Source organism: Macaca nemestrina, chromosome X, assembly GCF_043159975.1.
Source record: "Macaca nemestrina isolate mMacNem1 chromosome X, mMacNem.hap1, whole genome shotgun sequence".
NCBI classification, from domain to species: Eukaryota; Metazoa; Chordata; class Mammalia; order Primates; family Cercopithecidae; genus Macaca; species Macaca nemestrina.
This window is the reverse complement of record NC_092145.1, coordinates 16175501-16201627: the sequence shown is the minus strand read 5'-3', so window position 1 is coordinate 16201627 and position 26127 is coordinate 16175501. Positions and strand designations below refer to the sequence as shown.

The window sequence follows — 26127 nt, the reverse complement described above, 5'->3', positions numbered from 1 at the left end:
CTCCATCTCAACAACAACAACAACAACAAAAAAGACATAAAGAGAAACAACATAAGGTTAAAAAGCAGGGGATAAAGTTAAAGTGTAGAGGTTTTTTATTAGTTTTCTTTTTGCATGTTTGCTTGTTTATACAATCAGTGTTAAGTTGTCATTAGCTTAAAGTAATGGGCTATAAGATACTATTTGCAAGCCTCGGGGTAACTTCAAATCAAAAACCACCAGGGATACACAAAAAATAAACAGCAAGAAATTAAATCATATCGCCAGAGAAAATCATCCTTACTAAAAGGAAGGCAGGAAGGAAGGAACAAGGAAGAGTAAACCACAAAACAACCAGAAAACAAATAATAAAATGGCAATAGTAAGTCCTTACTTATCAATAACATTGATGGCAAATGTACTAAACTCTCCAATCAAAAGACATAGACTGGCTTAATAGTTTAAAAAAAACAAGACCCAATGTTCTGTTGCTTACAAGAAAACATACTTCATCTGTATGTAAAGATTCACATAGACTGAAAATAAAGGGATGGAAAAAGATATTCCATGCCAAGAAAACCAGAAAAGAGCAGGAATAGCTATACTCATATGAGGCAAAATAGGTTTCAAGACATGAACTGTAAGAAGAGACAACAAATGTCATTAATGATAAAAAGATCAATTGAGCAAGATGATATAACAATTGTAAACATAAATTCATTCAACACGAAAGCACCCAGATGCATTAAGCAAACATTATTAGAGCTAAAAAAGAGAGATAGGCCTCTATACAACAATAGCTGTAGACTTCAAATCCCTACTTTCAGCATTAAACTAACCTCCCAGAGAGAAACTCAACAAGGAAACATTGGACTTAATCTGTACTTTAGAACAAATGGACCTAATAGATATTTATAAAACATTTCATCCAACAGCTGCAGAATACACATTCTTCTCCTCAGTATATGGATTATTCTCAGAACAGACTATATGTTAGATCACAACAAAAGTCTTATAACATTTAAAAATTGAAATAATACCAAGCAACTTCTCTGACCATGATGGAGTAAAATTAGAAATCAACAAGAAGATGTTTGGAAACTACACAAATACTTGGAAATTAAACAATATGCTCCTGAATGACCAATGGGTCAATGAAGAAATTTAAAAATTGAAGTTTCTTGAAACAAATGACAATGGAAATGCAACATACCAAAATCTGTGGGATACAGGGAAAGCAGTGCTAAGAGAGAAATTTATAGCTATAAGTGCCTACATCAAAAAAGAAGAAAAACTTCAGATAAGTAACCTAAGGAGGCATCATTGAAAAGGCATCTAGAATAGCAAGAGCAAAGCTGAACCCAAAATTAGTAGATGAAAAGAATAAAGATCAGAGCAAATATAAATAAATTTGAAATTTAAAAAAATAAAAAAAATCAACAAAATCCAAAGTTTTTAAAAAAAAAAAAAAAAAAAAAAAAAAAAAAAAAAAAAGCCGGGCGCGGTGGCTCACGCCTGTAGTCCCAGCACTTTGGGAGGCCAAGGCGGGTGGATCACGAGGTCAGGAGATCGAGATCACAGTGAAACCCCGTCTCTACTAAAAATACAAAAAATTAGCCGGGCGCGGTGGTGGGCGCCTATAGTCCCAGCTACTCGGGAGGCTGAGCCAGGAGAATGGCGTGAACCCGGGAGGTAGAGCTTGCAGTGAGCCGAGATCGCGCCACTGCACTCCAGCCTGGGTGACACAACTAGACTCCGTCTCAAAAAAAAAAAAAAAAAAAAAAGATAAACAAACTTGACAAATCTTTAACCAGACTAACTAAGGAAAACAAGGACAAGACCCAAATAAATAAAATCAGAGATGAAAAGGAGGTATTACAGGTGATACCGCAGAAATTCAAAGAATCACTAGTAGCTACTATAAGCAACTACATGCCAATAAATTGGAAAATCTAGAGGAAATTGATAAACTCCTAGACACATACAGCCTACCAAGATTGAACCAAGAAATCCAAAACCTGAACAGAACAATAACAAGTAATGAGATCAAAGTCATAATAAAAAGTCTCCCAGAAAAGAAAAGAAAAACCCAGTACCCAATGGCTTTACTGCTGAATTCTACCAAGTATTTAAAGAAGAACCAATACAAATTCTACTCAAACTATTCAAAAAGATAGACTAGGAGACAATACTTCCAAATTGATTCTACAAGGCCAATATCACCCTGATACCAAACAAGACAAAGGCACATCGAAAAGAGAAAACTGCAAGTCAGTATTTCTAATTGATACTGTTGCCAAAATCCTCAGCAAAATACTAGCAAATGGAATTGAACAATAGAATAAAAAGATCATTCATCATGACCAAGTGGGATTTATCCCATGGATGGAAGGATGGTTCCACATATGCAAATCCATCAATGTGATACATCATATCTACAGAATGAAGGACAAATCCATATGATCTTTTCAATTGATGCTGAAAAAGAATTTTCTAAAATTCAACATTTTTCATGATTAAAAAAACAACTCAAAAAACTAGAAGGAACATACCTAAACATAATAAAAAGCTATATAGGACAGACTCACAGTTTGTATCATAATAAATGGCGGAAAACTGAAAGGCTTTCCTCTAAAATCAGGAACATGCATGGATGCCCACTTTCACCACTGTTATTCAACATAGTACTGGAAGTCATAGCTAGAGCAAATAGAAAAGAGAACGAAATAAAAGGCACCCAAATTGCAAAGGAAGAAGTCAAATTATCCTTTTGTGCAGATAATAGTGCCTTATATTTGGAAAAAACCTAAAGGTTCCACCAAAAAGCTATTAGAACTGATAAACACATGCAGTGAATTTGCAGGATACAAAATCAACATACAAAACTCAGAAGCATTTATGTATGCCAACAGTGAACAATGTGAAAAATACATTTAAAAATAACTAAAAGGGTATAACCAGATTGTTTGTAACACAAAGGATAAATGCCTGAAGGTATGTATACCCCATTTTCCATGATGTGATTAGTATGCATTGCACGCCTGTATCAAAATATCTCATGTAACCCATAAATATATACACCTACCATGTTCCCAACAAAACTTTAAAATTAAAAAAGAAGGAAATTCTATAATTTGCAACAACATAGATGAACTTTGAGGACATTGTCATAAGTGAAATAAGTCTGTCAAACAAAGACAAGTACTGCATGATTCCACTTACATGAAGTATGTATAATAATTACTTTCATAGAATCAAAGAGTGAAATGGGGGATTGCCAGGATCTGCATGGGGAAGGAAATGAAGAGTTACTAGTTAATGGGCATAAAGTTTCAGTTAAGCAAGATGAATATATTCTAGAGACCTGCTGTACAATTTGTACCTATAGCAAAAAACACTGTAGTGTACAGTTAAACATTTGTTAAGAAGGTAAATCTCATGTTAAATATTCTTACTACAATAAAATAAAATATAAAAAATATATATTGTGTATATATGGCATATATAAATGGTGTGTGTATATACATATATATACACACACACACATACACACACACACACATACACACACACACACACATATATATATATATAAAAATATATATATATATATATATATAAAAAATGGAATCTTTTTCCAGGTATGCAATGTGAGTCAACATTCAATACTTAATGTAATTTATTTTATCAAGAAACTGAAGAAAAAAGTCATATAATCATATCAATTGACACAGAAAAAGTATGACAAAATCCAATACCCATTCATTGTTTTTAAAAATGTCATCAAGTCAAGAAAGAGGGATATTACCTCAACTAAATAAAGAACATCTACAAAAAGCTTATAGCTAACATACTTATTATAGAAAGACTGAGTACTTCCCCCATTAAGATCAGGAAAAAGGAAAGTATGCTTCTCTCACCACTGTAATTCAACATATGGTGGAAGTTCTAGCAACTGCACTCAGCAAAAAATATAAAGGCCTACAAATTGAAAACAAAGAAATAAAACTATACTGTTTGCAAATAACATGATTATATTTGTAGAAAACTCCAAGCAATCTACAAAAAAATGAAAAAGTCTCCTAGAACTACTAAATGAGTTCTGCAAAGTCAGAAGATGCAAAATCAATGTGCAAAAATCAGTTGCATTCTTATTTCATAAAAATGAATATGCAAAAACAGAAATTTAAAAGACAACAGCAAAACTCCTGAAACTAATAAGTGATTGTATAAGGTTGTAGGATACAAGGTTAATATACAAAAGTCAATAATTTTCTTATATACAAGCAATGAGCAAGTAGAATTTGAAATTAAAAACATAATGACGTTTACATTAGCAGCCACAAAAATGAAATTTGTGCATATAAATATAACAAAATATGTACAAGGTCTATATGAGAAAAAGTCCAAAACTCTGATGAAAGAAATGAAAGTAGAACTAGAGAAATATTCCATGTTAATGGATAGAAGACCCAATATCATAAAAATGTCAGTTCTTCCCAATGTCATTTATAGATTCAATGCAATCCTGATCAAAATCCCAGCAAGTCTTTTTTTTTTTTTTTTTTGGATATTGGTTGGTTCTCACACAGCCGTAAAATAATATCCAAGAACAGGTAATTTATAAAGAAAAGAGATTTAATTTACTGACAGTTCTGGATGGCTGGGGAGGCCTCAGGAAACTTAAAATCATGGTGGAAGGGGAAGCAAGACCTTCTTCACATGGTGGCAGGAGACAGAAGGGCAAGTAAGGGAAATTCCAGACACTTATAAAACCACCAGATCTTGTGAGAACTCACTCATTATTATGAGTAAAGCACAGGGAAAACTGCCCTCATGATCCAATCACCTCCCTCCCTCCACACATGGGAATTACAGGTCCTTCCCTCAACATGTGGGGATTACAATTTGAGATGAGATTTGGGGGGAGACACAGGGTCAAACCATATCATTCCACCCCTGGCCCCTCCCAAATCTAATGTCATTTATACATTTCAAAACCAATCATGCCTTCCCAACAGTCTCCCTAAGTCTTAACTTATTCCAGCATTAACTCAAAAGTCTAAGTCCAAAGTCTCATCCGAGACAAGTCCCTTCTGCCTATGAGCCTGTAAAATCAAAAGCAAGTTAGTTCCTTCCAAAATACAATGGGGGTACAGGCATTGGGTAAATGTGCCCATTCCAAATGGGAGATATTGGTCCAAACAAAGGGGCTACAGGTCCCATGCAAGTCCAAAATCCAGAAAAGCAGTCATTAAATCTTAAAGCTCCAAAATAATCTCATTTGACTCCATGTCTCACATCCAGGGCACACTGATGCAAAGGGTGGGCACCCATGGCCTTGGGCAGCTCCACCCCTGTGGCTTTGCAGGGTACAGTCCCCCACCCTAGCTGCTTTCACAGCTGGTGTTAAGTGTCTGTGGCTTTCCCAGATGCATGGTGCAAGCTGCCTGTGAATCTACCATTCTGGGGTCTGGAGGACAGTGACCCTCTTCTCACAGCTCCACTAAGCAGTGAACCAGTGGGGACTCTATGGAGTGGGGGCTCAAACCCCACATTTCCCTCTGCACTGCCCTAGCAGAGGCTCTCCATGAAGACTCCACCCCTGCAGCAAACTTCTGCCTGGACATCCAGGCATTTCCATACATCCTCTGAAATCTAGGCAGAGGTTTCCAAACCTTAATTCTTGACTTATGTATACCTGCAGGCCCAACCCATGTGGAAGCTGCTAAGTCTTGGGACTTGCACCCTCTGAAGCAATGGCCTAAGCTGTACATTGGCCCCTTTTATCCACAGCTGGGACACAGGGCGTCAAGTCCTGAGGCTGCACAGAGCAGTAGCATGGTCCTGGGCCCAGCCCAGAAAACCATTTTTCCTCCTAAGCCTCCAGGCCTGTGATGGGAGGGGCTGCTATGGAGATCTCTGATGTGCCCTGGAGATATTTTCCCATTGTCTTGGTGATTAACATTTAGATCCTCATTACTTATGTAAATTTCTGCAGTTGGCTTGAATTTTGCCCCAGAAAATGGGTTTTTCTTTTCTACCACATGGTCATGCTGCAAATTTTCCAAACATTTACACCCTGTCACCTCTTGAACACTTTGCTGCTTGGAAATTTCTTCTGCCAGATACCCTAAATCATCTCTCTCAGTTTCAAAGTTTCACAGATCTCCAGGACAGGGGCAAAATGCCACCAGTCTCTTTGCTAAAGCATAGCAAGAGTGATCTTTACTTTAGTTTCCAGTAAATTTATCTCCATCTGAGACAACCTCAGCTTAGACTTCATTGTCCACATCACTACCAGCATTCTGGACAGAACCATTCAACAAGTCTCTAGGAAGCTCCAAACACTTCCACATCTTCCTGTCTTCTTCTGAGCCCTCCAAAGTATTCCAATCTCTGCCTGTTACCAAGTTCCAAAGTCACTTTCACATTTTCAAGTATCTCTATAGTAGTACCCCACTTCTGGTACCAATTTACTGTATTAGTCCATTCTTACACTGCTATAAAAAAATACCTGAGACTGGGTAATTTATAAAGGAAAAAGGTTTAATTGGCTCACAGGCTATAGAGGTCTCAGGAAACTTATAATCATGGCTGTAGGAAAAGGAGAAGGAAGGACCTTCTTCACATAGTGGCAGGAGAGAGAAGGGCAAGCAGAGGAAATGCCAGATGCTTATAAAACCATCAAATCTCATGAGAACTCAACTGCACAGTATCACAAAAACAGCATGGGGGAAACCACCCCCATGATCCAATCACCTCCTCCCTCCACACTTGAGGATTACAATTCAAGATGAGATTTGAGTGGGAATACAGAGCCCAAACCATATCAGATATTGACAAAATGATTATAAAGTCTATGTGAAGAGGCAAAAGACCCAGAATAGCCATTACAATATTGAATGAGAAGAACAAAGTTGGAGGACTGACACTACCAGACCTCAAGACTTATATAAACCTACAGTAATTAAGACAGTATGATATTGGCAAAAGAATATATAAATATAATAGATCAATAGAATAGTATAGAGAGCCCAGAAGCAGACCCTCATAATATAGTCAACTGATCTTTGACAAAGGAGCAAAGGCAATAAAATTGACAAAAGATAGTATTTTCACCAAATGGTGTGGAACTGGACATGAAAAAAAAAAACGAATCTAGACACAAACCTTACACCCTTCACAAAAATTAATGCAAAATGGATCACAGCCCTGAATGTAAAGTGTAAAACCAGAAAACTCCTAGAAGATAACATAAGAAAAAAAATCTAGATGACCTTGTGTTTGGTTATAACATTTTAGATATGACACCATAGGCAAGATATATGAAAGAAAAAAATGATACATTAGAGTCCATTAAAATTAAAATTTTTTTGCTCTATGATACACACTGTCAAAAGAATGAAAATATAAGCCACAGACTGGAAGAAAACATTTCCCCAAGCTATATCTGGTTAAGGAATGTTATCAAAAACATACAAAGAACTCTTAACAATAAGAAAATAATGAGTTATTTTCATGTAACATGGGCCAAAGAACTTAACAGACAACTCACCAAAGAAGAAACACAGATGGCAAAGAAGTATATGAAAAAATGCTCTACATCATATGTTATCAGGGAATTGCAAATTGAAACGACAATGAGATACCATTATATATCTATTAGAATGACCAAAATCCAGGACCCTGACAATACAATGCTAATGAGGATGTGGAGCAACAGGAGCTTTTATTCACTTATTGGTGAGAATGCAGAGTGGAACAGCCACTTTAGAAGACAGTTGGGCAGTTTCTCACAAAACTAAACATACTTTTAACATATAATCCATCAATCTCACTCCACGCTATTCACTCAAAGGAGTTGAAAACATACATCCACACAAAAACATGCACACAGACATTTATAAAAACTTTACTTATAATTGCTAAAACTTGGAAACCACCAAGATGTCCTTCAATAGGTGAATAAACTGTGGTACATTCAGGCAATAGAATATTATTCAGGGCTAAAAAAGAAATGAGCTATCAAACCATGAAAAGACATGAGTAAAATTTAAAAGCGTATTACTAAGTGAAAGAAGCCAATCTGGAAATCTGGAAAGGCTACATAGTATGTGATTTCAACTACAGTCATGTACCACATAACATCTTGGCCAATGACAGAATGCGTATATGACAGTGGTCCCGTAAGATTATGATGGAGCTGAAAAATTCCTGTTGCATAGTGACGACATAGCTGTTGTAACATTGTAGCACAATACATCACTCAGGTGTTTGTAGTGATGCTGGTGTAAAGAAACATACCGCACTATCAGTTGTATAAAAATATAGCCCAGTTATGTACACTACATAATACTTGATAACTAAAAACTATGTTACTGATTTGTGTATTTAATATACTATATTTTATTGTTATTTTATAGTATACTTCTTCTACTTATAAACAAAGTTAATTGTAAAATAGCCTCAGGCAGGTCCTTCAAGAGGTATTCCAGAAGAAGGAATTGGTATCAGAGGAAATGACAGCTTCATGTATGTTATTGCTCCTGAAGACCATCCAAGTGTGGAGGTAGAAGGCAGTGATATTAATGATCGTGACCCTGTGGAGGCCTAAGCCAATATGTTTTCTTGTGTCTTAGTTTTTTAAAAAAAGTTTTAAAGTTAATAAAAATAGAAAAAGCTTATAACGATATAAAGAAAGAAAATATTTTTGTTCAGCTGTACCATGTGTTTATGCTTTAAGTATTATTATGAAAGGGTCAAAAAGGTTTAAAAACTAAAAAGTTTATAAAATAAACACATTACTGTAAACTAAGGTTAACTTTTTTTTTTTTTTGAGACGGAGTCTCGCTCTGTTGCCCAGGCTGGAGTGCAATGGTGTGATCTCGGCTTGCTGCAACCTCCGCCTCCCGGGTTTAAGCAACTCTCCCACCTCAGCCTCCCGAATAGCTGGGACTACAGGTGTGTGCCACCATGCCTGGCTAATTTTTGTATTTTTAGTAGAGAGGGGGTTTCACCACCTTGGCCAGACTGCTCTCAAACTCCTGACCTCAAGTGATCCACCCATTTCTTGGCCTCCCAAAATGCTGGGATTACAGGCATGAGCTACCACACCTGGCCAGGTTAAACATTTTTTTAGAAATTTGGTGTGTAGCTTAAGAGGACAGTGTTTATAGAAATCTACAGTAGTGTATAGTAACGCCCTAGGCCCTCACATTCACTCACCACTCACTCACTGACTCACCCAGAGCAACTTCCAGTCCTGCAAGCTCCATTCTTAGTAAGTCCCCTATACAGGTGTACTATTTTTTCTTTTCTTTCTACTGTACTTTTTCTGTTTATGTACACAGATACCATCATATTATAATTGCCTACAGTATTCAGTATGGTAATACGCTGTACAGGTTTGTAGCCTAAAAGCAATAGGCTATCATATAGCTTAGTTGTGTAGTAGGCTATGTCATCTAGGTTTGTGTAAGTACACTCTGTGATGTTCGCACAGTGATGAAATTGCCTAATAACACATTGCTCCGAATGTATCTTCATCAAACTGTACATGACTTTCTGAAGGAGTCAAAGCTATGGAGACAGTAAAAATGATAAGTGATTTCCGGGGTTGTGGGGAGATAAGGTAGAGCACAGAGGATTTTTAGGGCAGTGAAACTACTCTGTATAATACTATGATGATGGATATATGTCATTATACATCTGTCCAAACCTTTAGCATGGACAACACCAAGAATGAAACCTAAAGTAAACAACTGACTTTGAGTGATTATGATGTGTCAATGAAGATTCATCAATTGTGATAAATGGACCACTCTGGCTAGGCATGTTGATAATGAAGGAGGTTGTGCATGTGTGGGGAGAGGGTATATGGGAGATCTCTGTACCTTCCACTCAATTTTGCTGTGAATCTAAAACTGCTCTAAAAAAAAATAAAGTCTTAAAATGAAACACAATAGCATTCATAATTACTCCAGAGAAAATTAAATCCTTACGTATACACTTACTAAAACATGTATAGGATATATATGTTAAAAATTACAAAAAGCTGATGAAAGAAATAAAAGACCAAAATAAGTGAAGAGACACATGTGTTATGTTCCTGGATTGAAAAACTCAACACATTGAAGGTATCGATTTTCCCAAATTGACATACAGGTTTTACATAATTCCTATAAAAATCCCAGTAAGTATCTCTTTAGATACATATAAGATCATTCTAAAATTTATACAAGCCCTTAGAACAGTTAAAAACATCTTACCAAAAGAAGAATAAAGTTGGAGGAATCACTCTACCTATTATAAAGTCTTACTATATAGCTAGAATAATTATGACAGTGTGGTATTGGCAGAGGGATAACTACATCAATGGCACAAAGAATAGCTAGAGAAACTGGAAGTAGACCCAAAACAATATGGTTAACTGACTTATGAAAAAATTTCACAAGCCATTCAATCAAGGAAGGATGGGGTGGTTTTTTCGCTTTTTGTTTTAACAAATTGTGCTAGGTAAATTGGACATCTCTATGGAAAAAAAAAATAAATGAAGGTGGACCTAAATGTCATACTTTACACAAATATTAACTCTAAATGGAGCATGGGCATAAATCTAAAACTTCAAACTGTAAAACATTTAGAAAAAAATCATCAGGATCTAGTGATAGTGGAAGAGTTCTAAAAGTGATCCATAAAATAAAAAAATAAATAAACTGAACTACATCAAAACTAAAAAATTCTGCTCTGTGAAAGACCTAATTAAGGGAACAAAAGACAAGCTACAGGCTGGAGACAATATATGTAATCCACATATCTATGAAAGGACTCATATCTAGAATATATAAACAACCTTAAGAATCTGACAGTAAAAAAAAAAAAAAAATCAAATAAACTAACTGGACCACTCATACGTTGCTGATGGAAATGTAAAGTGGTACAGCCATTCTGGCAAACATCAGTGATCTCTTACAAAGATAAGACGTGTCCCAGTGATGAATTGTGCTGCCCCAGTAAAAGTAGCCACTATGCCTATCTTCATTCTGAAGATGTATCACTTCCTGTTTCAGCCTCAAATCAGCCACAGTGGCAGAAGCCCACAAAGTCAGAGGTGAAATTTAATAATGACCACTGCCCATTCTCTTCACTTGTCCCAAGAGGCCATTGGAAATAGTCCAAAGACCCATTGAGGGAGATGGACATTATTTCCCAGAAGTAAATACAGCTCAGCTTGTACTTTGGTACAACTAATCGACCTTACCACTTGCACAATCAGCTAGCAAAGGTTATGCAGCGTGTGAACATGATCATGGCAGAATCACCAGGCCTCATCACCATCTGCCTTTTAGGATATCTACTCAGTGCTGAATGTACAGGTTTGTTTCCTTTTTTAAAATACATTGAGTATGCTTGCCTTTTAGATATAGAAATATCTGATGCTGTCTTCTTCACTAAAGTTTGATTACATGATTTGACAGCAATATTGAAGAGTCTAGCAGCCAGCATGCAGGTTGGTAAGTACTGGTTCTTTGTTAGCTAGGTTTTCTTCTTCATTTTTAAAACTAAACAGATCAACAATGCTTATGATGCATTTATGTTTAACAAACACTGTTCAGTTTATGATTTGGTCATGTAATTCCTGTTAGAAAACATTCATCTCCTTGGTTTAAAAAATCAAAAGTGGGAAAACAAAGAAATAGCAGAATACAGTGAAAAAATTAACCACATTATTTTTTGTTTGGGCTTACCACTTTGAAATCAAAATAGGAAATGAAAGCACAATGGTCTTATTTACACAAAAAGTCTGATTTTAAGATACATGACATTTCAAGGTTTTAGAAGTATGTAATGAGGTATGTCTCTAATTTTATAAAATATATATCTTCAATTTAAAGTTTTAGTTAAAACATAAAGATTAACCTTTCATTAGCAAGCTGTTAGTTATCACCAAAACTTTTCGTGGATTAGGAAAAAATCATTTTGTCTCTATGTAAAACATCTTGGAGTTGATATTTGGGGAAACACAATACTCAGTTGAGTTCCCTAGGGGAGAAAAGCAAGTCTAAGAATTGACATGAAGAGTAGGAAGTTAGCTAATGCAACATATATCACTTTGTTTTTTCACAACTACAGTGACTTTATATATTCCCCAGAGGAAGGCATATGGGGAAGAAATTATCCCATTTGGACAAACAGCATGTTCTCACAGGAAGCATTTATCACACTTACTTGTCAACCTTCTAGAATCAAATCTAGTAGCTGACAGTACCAAGATCAGGGGTGCCAACCCTAAGCACCCCCAGAAAGCTGACTGGCCCTGTGGTTCCCACTCCAGACATGATGTCAGCTGTGAAATCAGACTGAAATGCTGAAATAATGATTAAAAAAATACAGAGGTTAAACTAGCAACGTGAGTAAAGTCAAGGGATAAAGAAAATTTGTTGGAAAACTCACAAAGCAGGACATAAAGCAAGGTCATTAGACATATCTCATTAGTGTGACATCTGGGAGGACAAAGGATCCAAACCCTTTCTTCTACAGAAGTGGTGAGATGATCAAGGTAGAGGGCTTCTGCCTCCTTGAAGACTTCAGATGCTGGGGAAAGGACAGATAAGAATAAAGGTGAACCAGGCTTTTGGAGCAAGGGAAATAATGACTAGAGATAAACCTGAAGGGAAGTTAAATATATGATCCCCAGACAATACTAAGGAGAAAGGCAATGTGATTCTGCAGCCATTGTAGCCAGAGATAATAAGCCCTTGAGGAGGGGGCCAGGGGAATTTTTCTAAGGATGGACAGTATTAATGCAGCACTCTCTTCTGCTATTAAAACTCTCATTGGCTTCTAAAAGGAGTTTCTGTGAGTGATTTGCTGAGATGTTGCATTTTCATGGCTGCTGCCTTTAGGTATTATTGCAACAGTTTGGAATTTTGAAATTAAAACAGTTCTGCAAAACCGGTTTAGTTTTGTAAAGTGTATGCATCAAAGATGTCCTTCATTCATTCAGACATTACTGAGTTACAACTACAGTGCCAGGTACTGTGTCAGGGTATTAGGGGTATGGGGACAAACAAGACTCTCTCTTTGATCTAAAGCACCATGAGGCCAGGTGAGAAGTTTCAATATAATGTGATAAAATGTGCACCAGTTACAAGGGATCATAGAGAAAAGAACATATTAAATGGGGACACACTTGATAGAGAGAAAGTATTTTCATCTGGGTCTAAAAAGATGAGGTGTTCTCTCTCTTTAAATGTCTGACATAGGCCGGGCCCGGTGGCTTAAGCCTGTAATCCCAGCACTTTGGGAGGCCGAGAGGGGCGGATCACGAGGTCAGGAGATCGAGACCATCCTGGCTAACACCATGAAACCCCGTCTCTACTAAAAATACAAAAAACTAGCCGGGCGAGGTGGCGGGCGCCTGTAGTCCCAGCTACTCCGGAGGCTGAGGCAGGAGAATGGCGTAAACCCGGGAGGCGGAGCTTGCAGTGAGCTGAGATCCGGCCACTGCACTCCAGCCCGGGCTACAGAGCAAGACTCCGTCTCAAAAAAAAAAAAAAAAAAGTCTGACATAAGGGCATTTTATGTAAAGAGGATCACTCATGTGCAAAGACTCAGATTTGTAAGAACATGAGGTATTTCAGGAGTTTTGTATGGTTCCATATGGAGTATGACAAGTGAGGCAGGTAAACTAGGCAGAGCTGGTCATCAGATAATCAAGGCGTTAACCTAAGGAGACTGGGCAATAAAATGCAATATGGAGGTACCAAAGTATAAACATAAGGAGTACGACTGATGGCTGATTTAGGATGCCCAGTCTGGCAACACTCTAATGAAATGATAGCTGGGGAGGGAGGCCATACCCAGACTAGGAGAGAGCAGTCTTGAGACTATTGCAATTATCTACGGAAGACACAAAGGCTGGAACCTGAACAGTACCTGTACAAAAAAAGGGGGGAGTTCAAATGATATTAAGGAAGTAGAAGTGGTATGACTTAACCATCTGGGTATAGGAGGAGAAATGGCTAGAGCCTTGGGCATTTTGTGTTTGATGTGATTATGGGCCACAGCATAATGTCTAGGAGAACTGGCTCGTTAGTCTGACTGCCAGAGTCTGAATCCTGATGTTTTAGGATTTTAGGTCTGATGTTTTAGTATGTTACCTTGGGCAAAGCCCTTAGCCTCTATGAATCTCAGTTTTCTTCATTTATAAAAATAAGATGATAGTGCCTATCTCGTGGGACTTTTGTGAGGATGAAGTGAGATAATGGATGCAAAGTTACTGAGCACAGTGTCCAACACAGCAGAAGCATTACATATACATCAGCTATTACTGGCTACATTATGATAATCGGTTAGGGAGTTAGAAAGATAATCTGAAATTCAGGAGACATATCTGACTATAGATGAGTATTTGGAACTCAGTGTTCTGTAAACAGTAGTTACAGCCACGTGTGTGGGCATCTAGAGAGTGAGCATGGATACTGTGATGCCTAGTACAGTGCCTGGCAGTAGTGGTTGTATGCTCAGTAAATTTTGTTAACAGGGTCAGGGCCGGACTAGGGTGTGGTAAGCAAGGCCTATAGGGCATAAATATACTTGTACACCCCGAGAAGTGAGGACCTCTTAAATATTGTGCCCTACGTGCCTTGTTTAGTTCACTCTTGTCCCAGCGCTGGCAAGTATGTATAAAGTGAAAAAGGAAAAAGCTGAGGCTGGAGCCTGGGAGAACCTTGGACTTCTCAGGGCCATGGAGAGGAACAGGAGTTAATCAATTCAAGTGCTGGATGGATAACAGGAGTTACAGCCAAGAGGGGAACCGGAATAGAGTGATTATTATAAAAAGAGTTTCCTAAAAAGGGAGAGATCAACAATTAGAAAATATTTAGAGCAGCCAGTAAATACATAAACTCAAAATTATTCTTTAGGTCATTTTGGATCGTGACAATAGTCATTTCATTATATAAATGTGATTAAGGAAGGAAAAGAGCTACACAAAAGTTATTAAAGAGCTAAAGAGAATGAAGAAATTTAAAATGGAAGAAAGTAGGGCCAACATGAAAGGAGTAGGGAGAAAAAGAGATAACCAGCATATTGTCTCACTGATCCTGTCAACACCTGTGAGGTAGATATTCTTATTATACTACTGTTAAACCTATTTTACATTTGACAAAGTTAAGGTTCAGAGCTTATGTGACTTGTCCAAGGTCACAGGTCTAGAGGAGGCAGACACTTGATTCAAACCTATTTCTGTCTGATCTGATTCTAAAGTCTGTTTTTTCACTCAACCCCACTGTACAGTCAGTTCTCCCTGTGAGTTCCATAGCCACAGATTCAACTAACTGCGGATCAAAAATATTCAAGAAAAAAATGGATGGCTGCATCCCTACTGAATGTGTACAGACTTTTTTATCTTTCATTATTCCCCAAACAATACAGCATAACAACTATTTACATAGCATTTACATTGTATTAGCTATTACGAGAAACCTAGAGATGATTTAAAGTATAAAGGAGGATGTGTTTAGATTATATGCAAATAGTAAGCCATTTTTATATCAGAGATGTGAGCACCCACAGATCTTGATATTTGCAGGGGGTCTTGCCACCAATTTTCCATGGATACTGAGGAACGACTGTAAATGGATGCAGGTATGGATGCTATTTAGGAGTGTCCAGGGCCAAATAAATGAGTTGCTGAGCAGAGAGGTGGGTGGAGGCTGTGAGGCATTAATATGTGGTGGCATCCATCTGCAGTTTGGTGATTTTTTCCTTTATAGTCCTTAGCTGTCTGGGAAGAGAAGGATGAAGGCAGATGGCTGCTCAGATTTAGGGACTAGGATTGCAGGATAGGCACAGCATTGCAAAGAAGTGAAGGAAACTGAGAAATTTGGCAAATGAAGAGTTGAAGAGAGGCCTGGCATGGTGGCTCACACCTGTAATCCCAGCACTTTGAGAGGCCCAGGCGGGCAGATCACTTGAGGTCAGGAGGTTGACACCAGCCTGGCCAACATAGTGAAATGGTGAAACCCTGTCTCTACTGAAAATACAAAAATTAGCTGGGCATGGTGGCGGGCACCTGTAATCCCAGCTACTCAGGAGGCTGAGACAGGAGAATAGCTTGAACCTGGGAGATGGAGGTTGCAGTGAGCTGAGATCGCACCGCTGCACTCCAGCCTGGGCGACAGAGCAAGACTCTGTCTCAAAAAAAAAAAAAAAAAAAAAAAAAATGTTGAAGAGAAAAAGTCTAGGCTAAATTCAAAGACAAAAAGTGAGCCCAAAAGGAACCTGAAGGGCAGGGAAAAGCAGGGATGTCAAGGGACTAGAATACTCCATAAAGTGAACAGCTGCAATGAAAATAAGGGAAGAAAGTTTAGTTCATCTCTGTTGCTTTCCTTTCCTTTTTACTTTCCTTTATCTTCCTTTTTGGAGTTAATCAGGAAGTAGTCCCAAATACCCCAGAAAGTTCATCTTATAAGCCCTTGGTCCTCTTGAGATGGTATCAGATATATTGCTAGACCCTTGAAGAAAGGAACAACTCCAGCAACTTCTTGAGTCCCTGTTATTAATCTTATACATACACACACATATATGTATATACATGAAAACACACAAACACGTGTGTGTGTATACAGCCATGCATTCCTTAACAATGGGGATATATTCTGAGAAATGTGTCATTAAGCAATTTCATCATTGTGCGAACATAATAGAGTGTACTTACCTAAACCTAAATGGTATAGCTTACTACATACCTAGGTTATATTTATGTGGCCTATTGCTCCTAGGCTCCTAGGATGCAAACCTGTACAGCATGTGACTGTACTGAACACTGTAGGCAACAGCAACAGTGGTATTTGTGGATCTAAACATAGAAAAGGCACAGTGAAAATACAGTATAATAACCTTACAGGACCACTGTCATATAATGTCATCATTGACCAAATGTCATTATGCAACAAATGATATCTCATATATATGATATATATGTGTGTGTATATATACATGTATACATGTATATATATTTATGTCATTATGCAACAAATGATTATCATATATATGATATATGTGTGTGTATATGTATATGTGTATATATACACGTATACATGTATATATACACATGTATACGTGTGTATATATATATACACACACACACACACACACATACATACACAGAGAGAGAGAAAGAGAAAGAGAGAGAGAGGAGAGAGGAAGGAGGGAGGGAAGGAGAAAGATAATTCAGATAGAGACATCAATCCTAAAGGGTTCAGGAATGTCTCTACAGACTAGGTAGATGTAGCTTAAAAAAACCACACCCTGAATTCTAGAGAGATGTTCAGATCACTGCAATTCCTATTATAACCTTATGGGACCACTGTCATATAATGTCATCATTGACCAAATGTCATTATGCAACAAATGATTATCATATATATATATATGTGATATGATATATATTATGTGTGTGTGTGTGTGTGTGTGTGTATATACACACACACACATATACAGAGAGAGAGAGAAAAAGAGAGACAGAGGAGAGAGGAAGGAGGGAGGGAAGGAGAAAGATAATTCAGATAGAGACATCAGTCCTCCAGAGTTCAGGAGTGTCTCTACAGACTAGGTAGATGTAACTTAAAAAATCCACACCCTGAATTCTAGAGAGATGTTCAGATCACTGCAATTCCTATAACACTTGCCAACCAACAGTGCTGTTGATCTGAAATTGCTTTTTCAAATTAATGCAGTGGTTTTTCTTTAACATCTAGTCACAGACATTAGGGTCACATTTGCAGCTGGACCATAATTAGGCTTCTGTTCTTCAGGAGACATTTGTTCAAAGTCATTTGGGCAACCATATTCTGAAAACAGCCCAGCCAGGGTGATGGATCACCTTGCAAGGATCCGCAATGAGCTATTTTCAAGTGATGACAAAGTGTGAAGTTAACTGATCATTTGAGAACTTTCTTTTTCATCCAAAGTAAATTCAAATACGATTAGAAATCTGACCTTTTATTACTGGAACTCTCCTAAAAGTAAAATTGAATTTTAATTCCTAAATCTCCATGTGTATACAGTACTGTGGGAACATTACAGATTTTGGCTCCATGCCCTAAAGAGAAATTGGCTTTGGGATTATTTGTATTAAAAACAAAGTCTTTCTTAAGAGATGTAAAATTTTCATGATGTTTTCTTTTTTGCTAAAACTAAAGAATTATTCTTTTACATTTCAGTTTTTCTTGATCATGAAAATGCCAACAAAATTCTGAATCGGCCAAAGAGGTATAATTCAGGTAAATTGGAAGAGTTTGTTCAAGGGAACCTTGAGAGAGAATGTATGGAAGAAAAGTGTAATTTTGAAGAAGCACGAGAAGTTTTTGAAAACACTGAAAAAACAGTGAGTATTTCCACATAATACCCTTCAGATGCAGAGCATAGAATAGAAAATCTTTAAAAAGACACTTCTCTTTACAATTTTAAAGCATCCATATATATTTATGTATTATAAATGTTATAAAAGATAGGGAATCAATACCAAAACACTTTAAATATTACCATTAATTTGTCTTCTTTTATTCTTTATAGACTGAATTTTGGAAGCAGTATGTTGGTAAGCAATTCATTTTATCCTCTAGCTAGTATATGAAACATTTGAGAATGATGTGGGTTTTTTCTCTGCATAAATAGACAATATATTAAACTTTGCCAAAGAACCCAGAAAGATCAGTCCAACCCTCTAACCCAAATTGAATGGTGATATACTACAGGGTTATGCCAGTGTGGGAACTATTGCTGGTAATTAAGTTTAATCCTCCCTAGGTCTTCACAAAGAACATTGTTCCACCCCAGGAAGGTGGAAGGAAGAGAATGAAATGATTGTGTCTTAGGACCTGATGAAAGTTTGCATTCCTCAGTAAAATCAGAGAATGCTGATTGACTTAAATGTTTATAGCTTCCAAGTCCTCCTCATTATCATGGCCTCCAAACCCCTCCATGATTGTCCTTCCCCACCCTCCCCATTACCCTTTTTGCCTCCTCTGCTACTTCTCTCCTCGCACACTGGGCTCCAGCCACCCTGATCTTCCTGCCACTTCTTGCACACTCTAGGAATGCTCCCACTTTAGAGGCTTTATCTGGCTGTTTCTCTTATCTGGCTGTTCCCAACTTCCTGTGGGCTGGCTCCCTCACCTCCTTCAGGTCTTTGCCCAAATGTTACCATCTTAATGAGGCCTACCTTCACCATCTATTAATACTTCAACCTGTCCCAGTAGCCTTACCACTCCAGACACCTGTACAGTACCCCACTCTATTTTTTAACAGAGCTTTTCACCATCTAATGTATCATATAATTTCTTATTCATACTATTTATCATTTATTTTTTCCTACTCCACTAAAATGCAAGTTTCATGTTGGCAGGGATATTCAATTGTTTTGTTTATTGATATATTCCTAGCACCTAGAACAGTATCTGGAAAAGAGGTACTCAGTAAATATTTATCAAATGAATTGACCAAAAGAAGGAAAACTCAAAACTTTAATAACAACTAATTTTAAAACTACAATAACTTAAAATTCAGCAGTAGGATTTTGAGGGAGGGTAAGTTTCAAAGAGTGACTTACCTAGGACTGTCTGCATAAATAAAAAGAAATTAATCCAGATATCAAATTCACCAACTTCCATCAACTGGAAATTCAATTCTATTTCCTACAGTTTATGTTCTGGAGATACTACTGGACACTCTTTTACTCTGGTAACTCATAATTCCTCCACTTTTGTTTTTAAATCATGAGAGAAAAATAGTTGACTCTGTTACATTGTTTTATCTAACTTTTCTTGATCTTAGAAATGAATACTACCATGCCAACTTCTACTGAGGTGCCCCCTAAAGTTAGTCCAAATAGGTCTTTGTAATCTCCATTCCGGCAGAATTTAGAACTTTGAATCACATGATTTATTTCTAAAAGTAAATCCATGACTATTTTCCCCACCAAAAAATTCCTGACAATTAAACTCCTACAATCCCTTCATTGCTCACTCCTCACCCCCAGGATCGTATTTTAAAGTTGGTCCCTTGCCTTTTGGGCCACATAGGTACGCTGTTTGCTATACCACAGGTATAGCTATCTGGAAAACATGGAGGGCATTATTCTTTCACTACTGCTTCGTCAACCAAAAAATAGAACAACAAAAACAAGAACAAAAAAGAAACAAACTCCCTGCCTCTTTTCACTTGCAGTTGAGATTCCTAACCACTACAAAATTAGCCTATGTTCCTTCTCGCACATAGTAGAAACCCAGGCTTCTCACTGCTGTGTTATTCTGTACCATCAACTCACCACATAGAGAGCCTGGTTGAAGAAGAATGATTGTAGAACCACATTACTAGCATCCGTCAAGGACTTTCCAGTTTACAAAAGGTCTATCACATTTAACCCTCACACCATCCTTGTGACCAAAGCATTATTAACTCCATTTCACAGGAGAGTAAACTGAAGCTTAGGGAAGTTAAAAGAACTGCCAAAGGTCACCTAGTTGGGGAGTCATGAAGCCCGGAAGAGAAGCCAAATTCTCTACTGCTCAACCCCTTGCTTTCACTATTACACCTCATGGCCTTCAAATCTAAATGCAGTTACTCATTAAACAGGAACCTGGTAGTCTTAAACAGGAATCTCTCACTTGGTAAGGTCTTGTCTCTTGTTGTATTTGACCCCAACTGTCTATGGCTTTGCCTGAACCCAAAGTACACACAGACACGAACCCAAAGGAGAACCAAATGTGGGATAAAATGACACTCATTTTAGCGACATGTCTCGGCAAATGAGTTCCTGTGTAGCTGGCTGAAAGCCCAGACCCTTTCAGTAAAACATCCTGAATAATTCACATTTGTTGGTCTATAATATAAAGGGCAAATGTAGCTCATTTTTAGGCCAATTCTGAACATCAATAATAATAAACCAGAGATAACAGATTTTGTTTTCATAGAATTGGAACAAATTGAAGTATCTGTGCAAAAGCATATCAGATCTAGGGGCAAAGGGGACAAGGTCTAATTTTTACAGCAAGCAAATTTTCCAGGGAGGGACTATTTATGATAAAGGGATATTAGTCTCTTAGTCAACAGAACCTGGATACACACTTCCGACAGAGAAGAGGGAGAAAAGGCAGGAATCTACACACCACATATCAAGGAGATTTGCTCTAAAATATGACTGATAATTAGAAATTTCTCAGTTTCCCCCTTTTCCGTCATTCTTTGATTCTTCTTGTTATCTTTATCTCTTACTCCTTTGTTTCTCATATATTGAGTCTTACAGATCAAGCTCCCATTTTTTTCTTCAGGGATATTTTTCTAGTTCAAAGTGCCTACCATCTCCCTTCTGGTTCTATTCATCATTCTCTCCCGAAGCTCCTTTAGAAGTGTGGATTAAGGCAGAGCACTAAGAAACCAGACTTAAAGGTTCCCTTCTCATTCTGACTTTTCTCCTTTTGCCTATTCCTTCCTCCTGTTTTCTTACCATCAGTGTCTTCAAAGACTTTCAAGTACACAGTAAATGTAGAAACTTCAAGAAAGGCAGAATGAAAACATAACCAATGCATACATAAATAAAGCACACTGTGGAATCTTTTTAAATTCTGTATGATATATCGAATGCTGTCTCTCACATTACCTAGACTATTTGAAATCTAATTTATAGAACACAGACTATCTTTAAGCAGTAACAGATGCTTCTGATATCTTTTCTATTGTCTTGAACTATTACTGCATATGATACATCAAAGTTAAGTGACAATACAAGAAAGCAGATTCATTTGCTCCATGCCTAGGCTGTCAGTTCCTAAAGTGGAAACACCATATATTATCTAGCTCAGTTTGCTCTACAAGACCTGCAATAGAGCCTTGTGTGACATAGAGATAATACTTGTTGAAGCAATTAAATTTGACTTGGAATTAACTCTGCCATCATTCTACAAGGAAGGATTGAAAATCCTCACCCTGTTCTGATATAGTACATTTCTATACAAAAACGTCCTGCTCCATCTTCCCTTGCATTGCATAAACTATGTACATGCCTTCCTCAGGGCACTTTCCTAGGACAGTGTCAGCCTAAGGATCTTTGTTTGGGTGGCTTTTAGAAACTCAGGAAGACAGGAGCATCATATGCCTATAGGCAGCTGGCTTCCAGGTCAGTAGTTTTGCTCTGACCCTAAAATCAGACTCCCATCCCAATGGGTATCTACAGGGGAGGACTGGGCATTCTAAGCAGTTTATGTGCCAATTCAATTTCTTAACCTATCTCAAAGATGGAGATCAGTGTGAGTCCAATCCATGTTTAAATGGTGGCAGTTGTAAGGATGACATTAATTCCTATGAATGTTGGTGTCCATTTGGATTCGAAGGAAAGAACTGTGAATTAGGTAAGTAACTATTTTTTGACTACTCATGGTTCAAAGTTTCCCTCTGAAACAAGTTGAAACTGGAAAATGCAATATTCGTGTATCATAATTTTTCTTAAAAACGTACTTTCAACGCTCATAAACATTTCATTTATAGTTATGGTTTTCAGGATATGAGTTGGAGAAGCTATATTAAAATCAATAACAATATTTGGTAACTAATATTAAGTGATAATGATGTTCTACTCACTTATTAATCCTTAATACAACCATATGTGGTTAGTGTTATCATTATCCCCATTCTATGTAGATGAGAAAACTGCAACTCTAACATCCAAAAATTACAGAGGCACAAATGGTTTAGACAGGACTTAAACTTCAGTGTGACCAAAACCCATGCTTCTAACTACTATATTTAAAACTCAGAGAAAACTGAACCCAGAAAATTGAAATCATGACTAAATTGCTATCAACGTAGGTAGTGAAAGTCAATTAAGTGCAGAACTGGAGTATGACTGGCCAATTATCCCATATATTAGGAATTCTCCACATGTACAGACCACTTCATATGCTAAATTTGTTGACAAAATTCAAAGCTCATTCCTGAATTTGACTATATTGATTACATCAAAAGTATTACATAACAACCTTAGAATCCTTGTGTACCTTTTCTTCTCAAAGCCTAGACTGTTTCATTTTTCGAGGTTTCAGTAATTGGAGCAGTAAACCCATGTCCTTTGCCTACTTGTTTATCACCTCCAGATGCAATATTACGGGTACTGTGATTGTGAAATGCACACAGTGCTAATGAGGAATTCACTTTCTACTCTGACACTCCAGAAGAATAGAGATGCAATCCTAAGGAAGAACTTAACACCACAGGCTACCTGACTAAGGATAAAGAGTAGAAAATTAGCAGGACTCTATTAAGGCATTATAGCAATCCACCTGACAGATGAAAAAGGCATGAAATGAAATGAAATGTAGCAGCTACACTTGTCCTATTGAGATAGGAAAAAAGTCGCCTGTAATGTTCAGAAATCCTTTCAGTACTAAAAAGAAATTCATTGACCATCTTCCTTTGGGCTCAAAAATTTCTTGGAAGGTAAGAAAAGGAAAAGGTGACAGGGCAAAGACATTTGAAAAGAAAGAAAAGACTGAATGAACTTGCACACCTGGCTCGGACTCCCATTCCTTTAGGTTTCCATTGTGGGGACAAACTAATGCCTGGGTTACCGTTCTTGAGAGTGTGTTAATTGATTCAACATCTCTGAAGTGCTACTTTCATCTGAAAGGTTATAATTTGAGATTCAGATTTACCTGGATAAATTTGATCTTGCTATTGTGGAAACCTCTAGAAATCCTTGGAGTAGTTACTCATTATCAGCTTAAATAATATAACCGTAGGAGCTGAGAGAATGAGTAACTCAATTAGTCTCAGTTACAACTGAAGGGCACATTGTGGTAAACTATAATTGAAAACATAAATATCTTTACCTAGTTTAAAAATAAAGATGCTTTAAAAGGAGAAAGGGAATAACCCTGAGGAATGTAAATAGAAGCACAAACTTTTACAACAGAGTTTACTACATGTGTGGCTATGTTCCACACAGCAAAAATGCTAAGTCTACAACTGACACAACTTGGATACTCTCATGTTCCCACATTTTGGTTTGGTCAGGGCTGTGCAGTTGTACTGCAGCCACCACCACTCCTGGCCTCTAAGGTATATTGATCTGACCCACCAATCTGATCAAGTTTTAGAAAAACATTTTCAGCCCAGTTAGCTCACAAACAAAATGAGAATTCCCACAAATTGCTCTTTATCTCAGACAATAGAAGAAAGCAACAGCAAAAGCATAAACAAATTACCATTTCAGTTTGTTGCTTCCAGTTAAAGACTAATTTCAACAGCTACTAGATAGCAGAGTTTATGGGGCATCTCGGCCCCAAGTCTTTTGTCGTATGTGGTCTTGAAAAAAAGAAAGGAGATTTTCATCAATACTGTTTTGTTGTTATCTTTTTCCCTTGTTCATCAGGCCCTTCACTGCGAGAGAGAGGTGTAAACATTCAGGGCATGCTTTCTAGTTAAAGAATATTAATTGGCTATTGGGTCCCTCAGGTTAGAATAAAGACCTCTGTATGATGTTCCCGGCTGTACATCAAATCCAAATATCTCTCAGATAAATGAAGGTCTGTAAGAATTTGGTCATTCCTGTCTCTTCTAAAGAGTAACAGAGGCATTTTCTCAGAATAAAGCAGAATGGAAAGAAAAAAATCACAAGCATGTAAACACCTTTTTCAATTTTCCAGCATGTCACAGACACTGCTGTCTTATTTGCTACATATTTCTGAGGAGTGAAAAAAGGAACTATGTTGAGTTTAGCTGAAGCACAGCATATTTTGTGGTAAACTTGTTAAATAAAACATCTTTTGTCCAAGCTTTGGTTGTCATACCAGTGGATATATCAGTAAATATAAAGGCAGAATAAAATACAGCAGAACATACTAACATTTGTAGTAGGCATGAAGGGAATTAGAAAGTGTTTGTGTTAACATGGAGGGAGAAAAACAGATGCTTTGAGATGTTCTTCAAAAGATATTCTAGGCACTGAGACCCCCTTCAGGACCAGAGAGAGTCCATACCCACCACAGTACCTGACATATAAATGCTCAGTAATTGATAAAGGAGTCCCATTCTAACTGTTCCTTAGGCCCTGCTCTATGGAACTCTCCCCTGGAAATCCTTGTGCCATTATTTTATTTCTGGAATCTTCAGCCTTTTAGCTGAGGGCAAAAGATTGCTGATTAGGAAGCAATATTTCCCACCTCCTGCACAAAACAAGCCAAAGATCAACAGCAGCAGCAACATACTGGGCCCTAAAGGGCAATGACAAATGTGGATAATGATACAGAGTTCTGGTTACTTCTTAGCCAATGACACAGAATCACAATTGAGAAAACACAGAGTTTATTCATTCCCATTGTGCATGCCCTGGACAAACCGAGCTGCACCTTTCGTAATGTATCACAATCTCATATTGACGGAACACTTTCTACAGGTAATGTTTGATTTGGCTGAACACTTTAGCATTGCTTCGTAGCAACAAAATGACAGCTAGTAACAAAAAAAAAAAAAGATCCAGGGATATTACCACTGTTAGTGAGGAGAAAGGCCTTTAAATTAATTAATTAATTAATAGGACCAAGTGCCATCTTTCTGGATCATGCCCTTAGTGGATTATTGGTAGCAAAGGTTAAAGCTCAAGCTGGTTCCTTTGTCCCCCCTGCCAAGAGTTGATTTGCCTCCCTTTATTTCCTGAAGTATCAGTAAGGACTAAGAGCTAATTATTACAGTTGGCTATGCTAGCACATGTAAAGTAGAGTTTAAAAGTTTAGATTCGTCACTCAAAAATTCATATTCTCCAAAACCATACAGTCACTCTGTTAGCCTGTGTTCCCCCAGAAAAAAAAAAAAAAAGTCACAAGCTTATTTATTAACATGTGCAATCCCAGGGGGCAAGAGAAAAGAACTGAAGAGTGAGGCAGAAAGGAAAAGAAAGCCAATAAGAGGATGAGTTATCAAACTACTCGTATCTAACTGCAATTGATTGCTTAACTTCCTGGGACTGTCTCCAATAAGTCAAATTGGTCTCAGGTTAGTCCACCTGAATGGGAAGAAGAGGTGAAAGAATTTGTCAGTATCTCTCTCTTATTGGTTAGAAGTTCGACTTATGGGGAATTAACTCCC

At 37.4% G+C, this 26127-nt stretch overlaps 1 protein-coding gene across 1 annotated transcript in view; it reads left to right on the top strand.

The window, feature by feature from the left end:
• Nucleotides 1–11235: 11235 nt before the first annotated feature.
• The window catches only part of LOC105481354 (coagulation factor IX), a 33009-nt gene continuing 18117 nt past the window's right edge, over nucleotides 11236–26127 (top strand). The window contains exons 1-4 of the mRNA XM_011740879.3: nucleotides 11236–11357; nucleotides 18213–18376; nucleotides 18565–18589; nucleotides 22284–22397. Of these exons, the coding sequence (XP_011739181.1) occupies nucleotides 11270–11357; nucleotides 18213–18376; nucleotides 18565–18589; nucleotides 22284–22397 (391 nt within the window). The 5' untranslated portion in view covers nucleotides 11236–11269. The remainder of the gene's footprint in view (nucleotides 11358–18212; nucleotides 18377–18564; nucleotides 18590–22283; nucleotides 22398–26127) is intronic.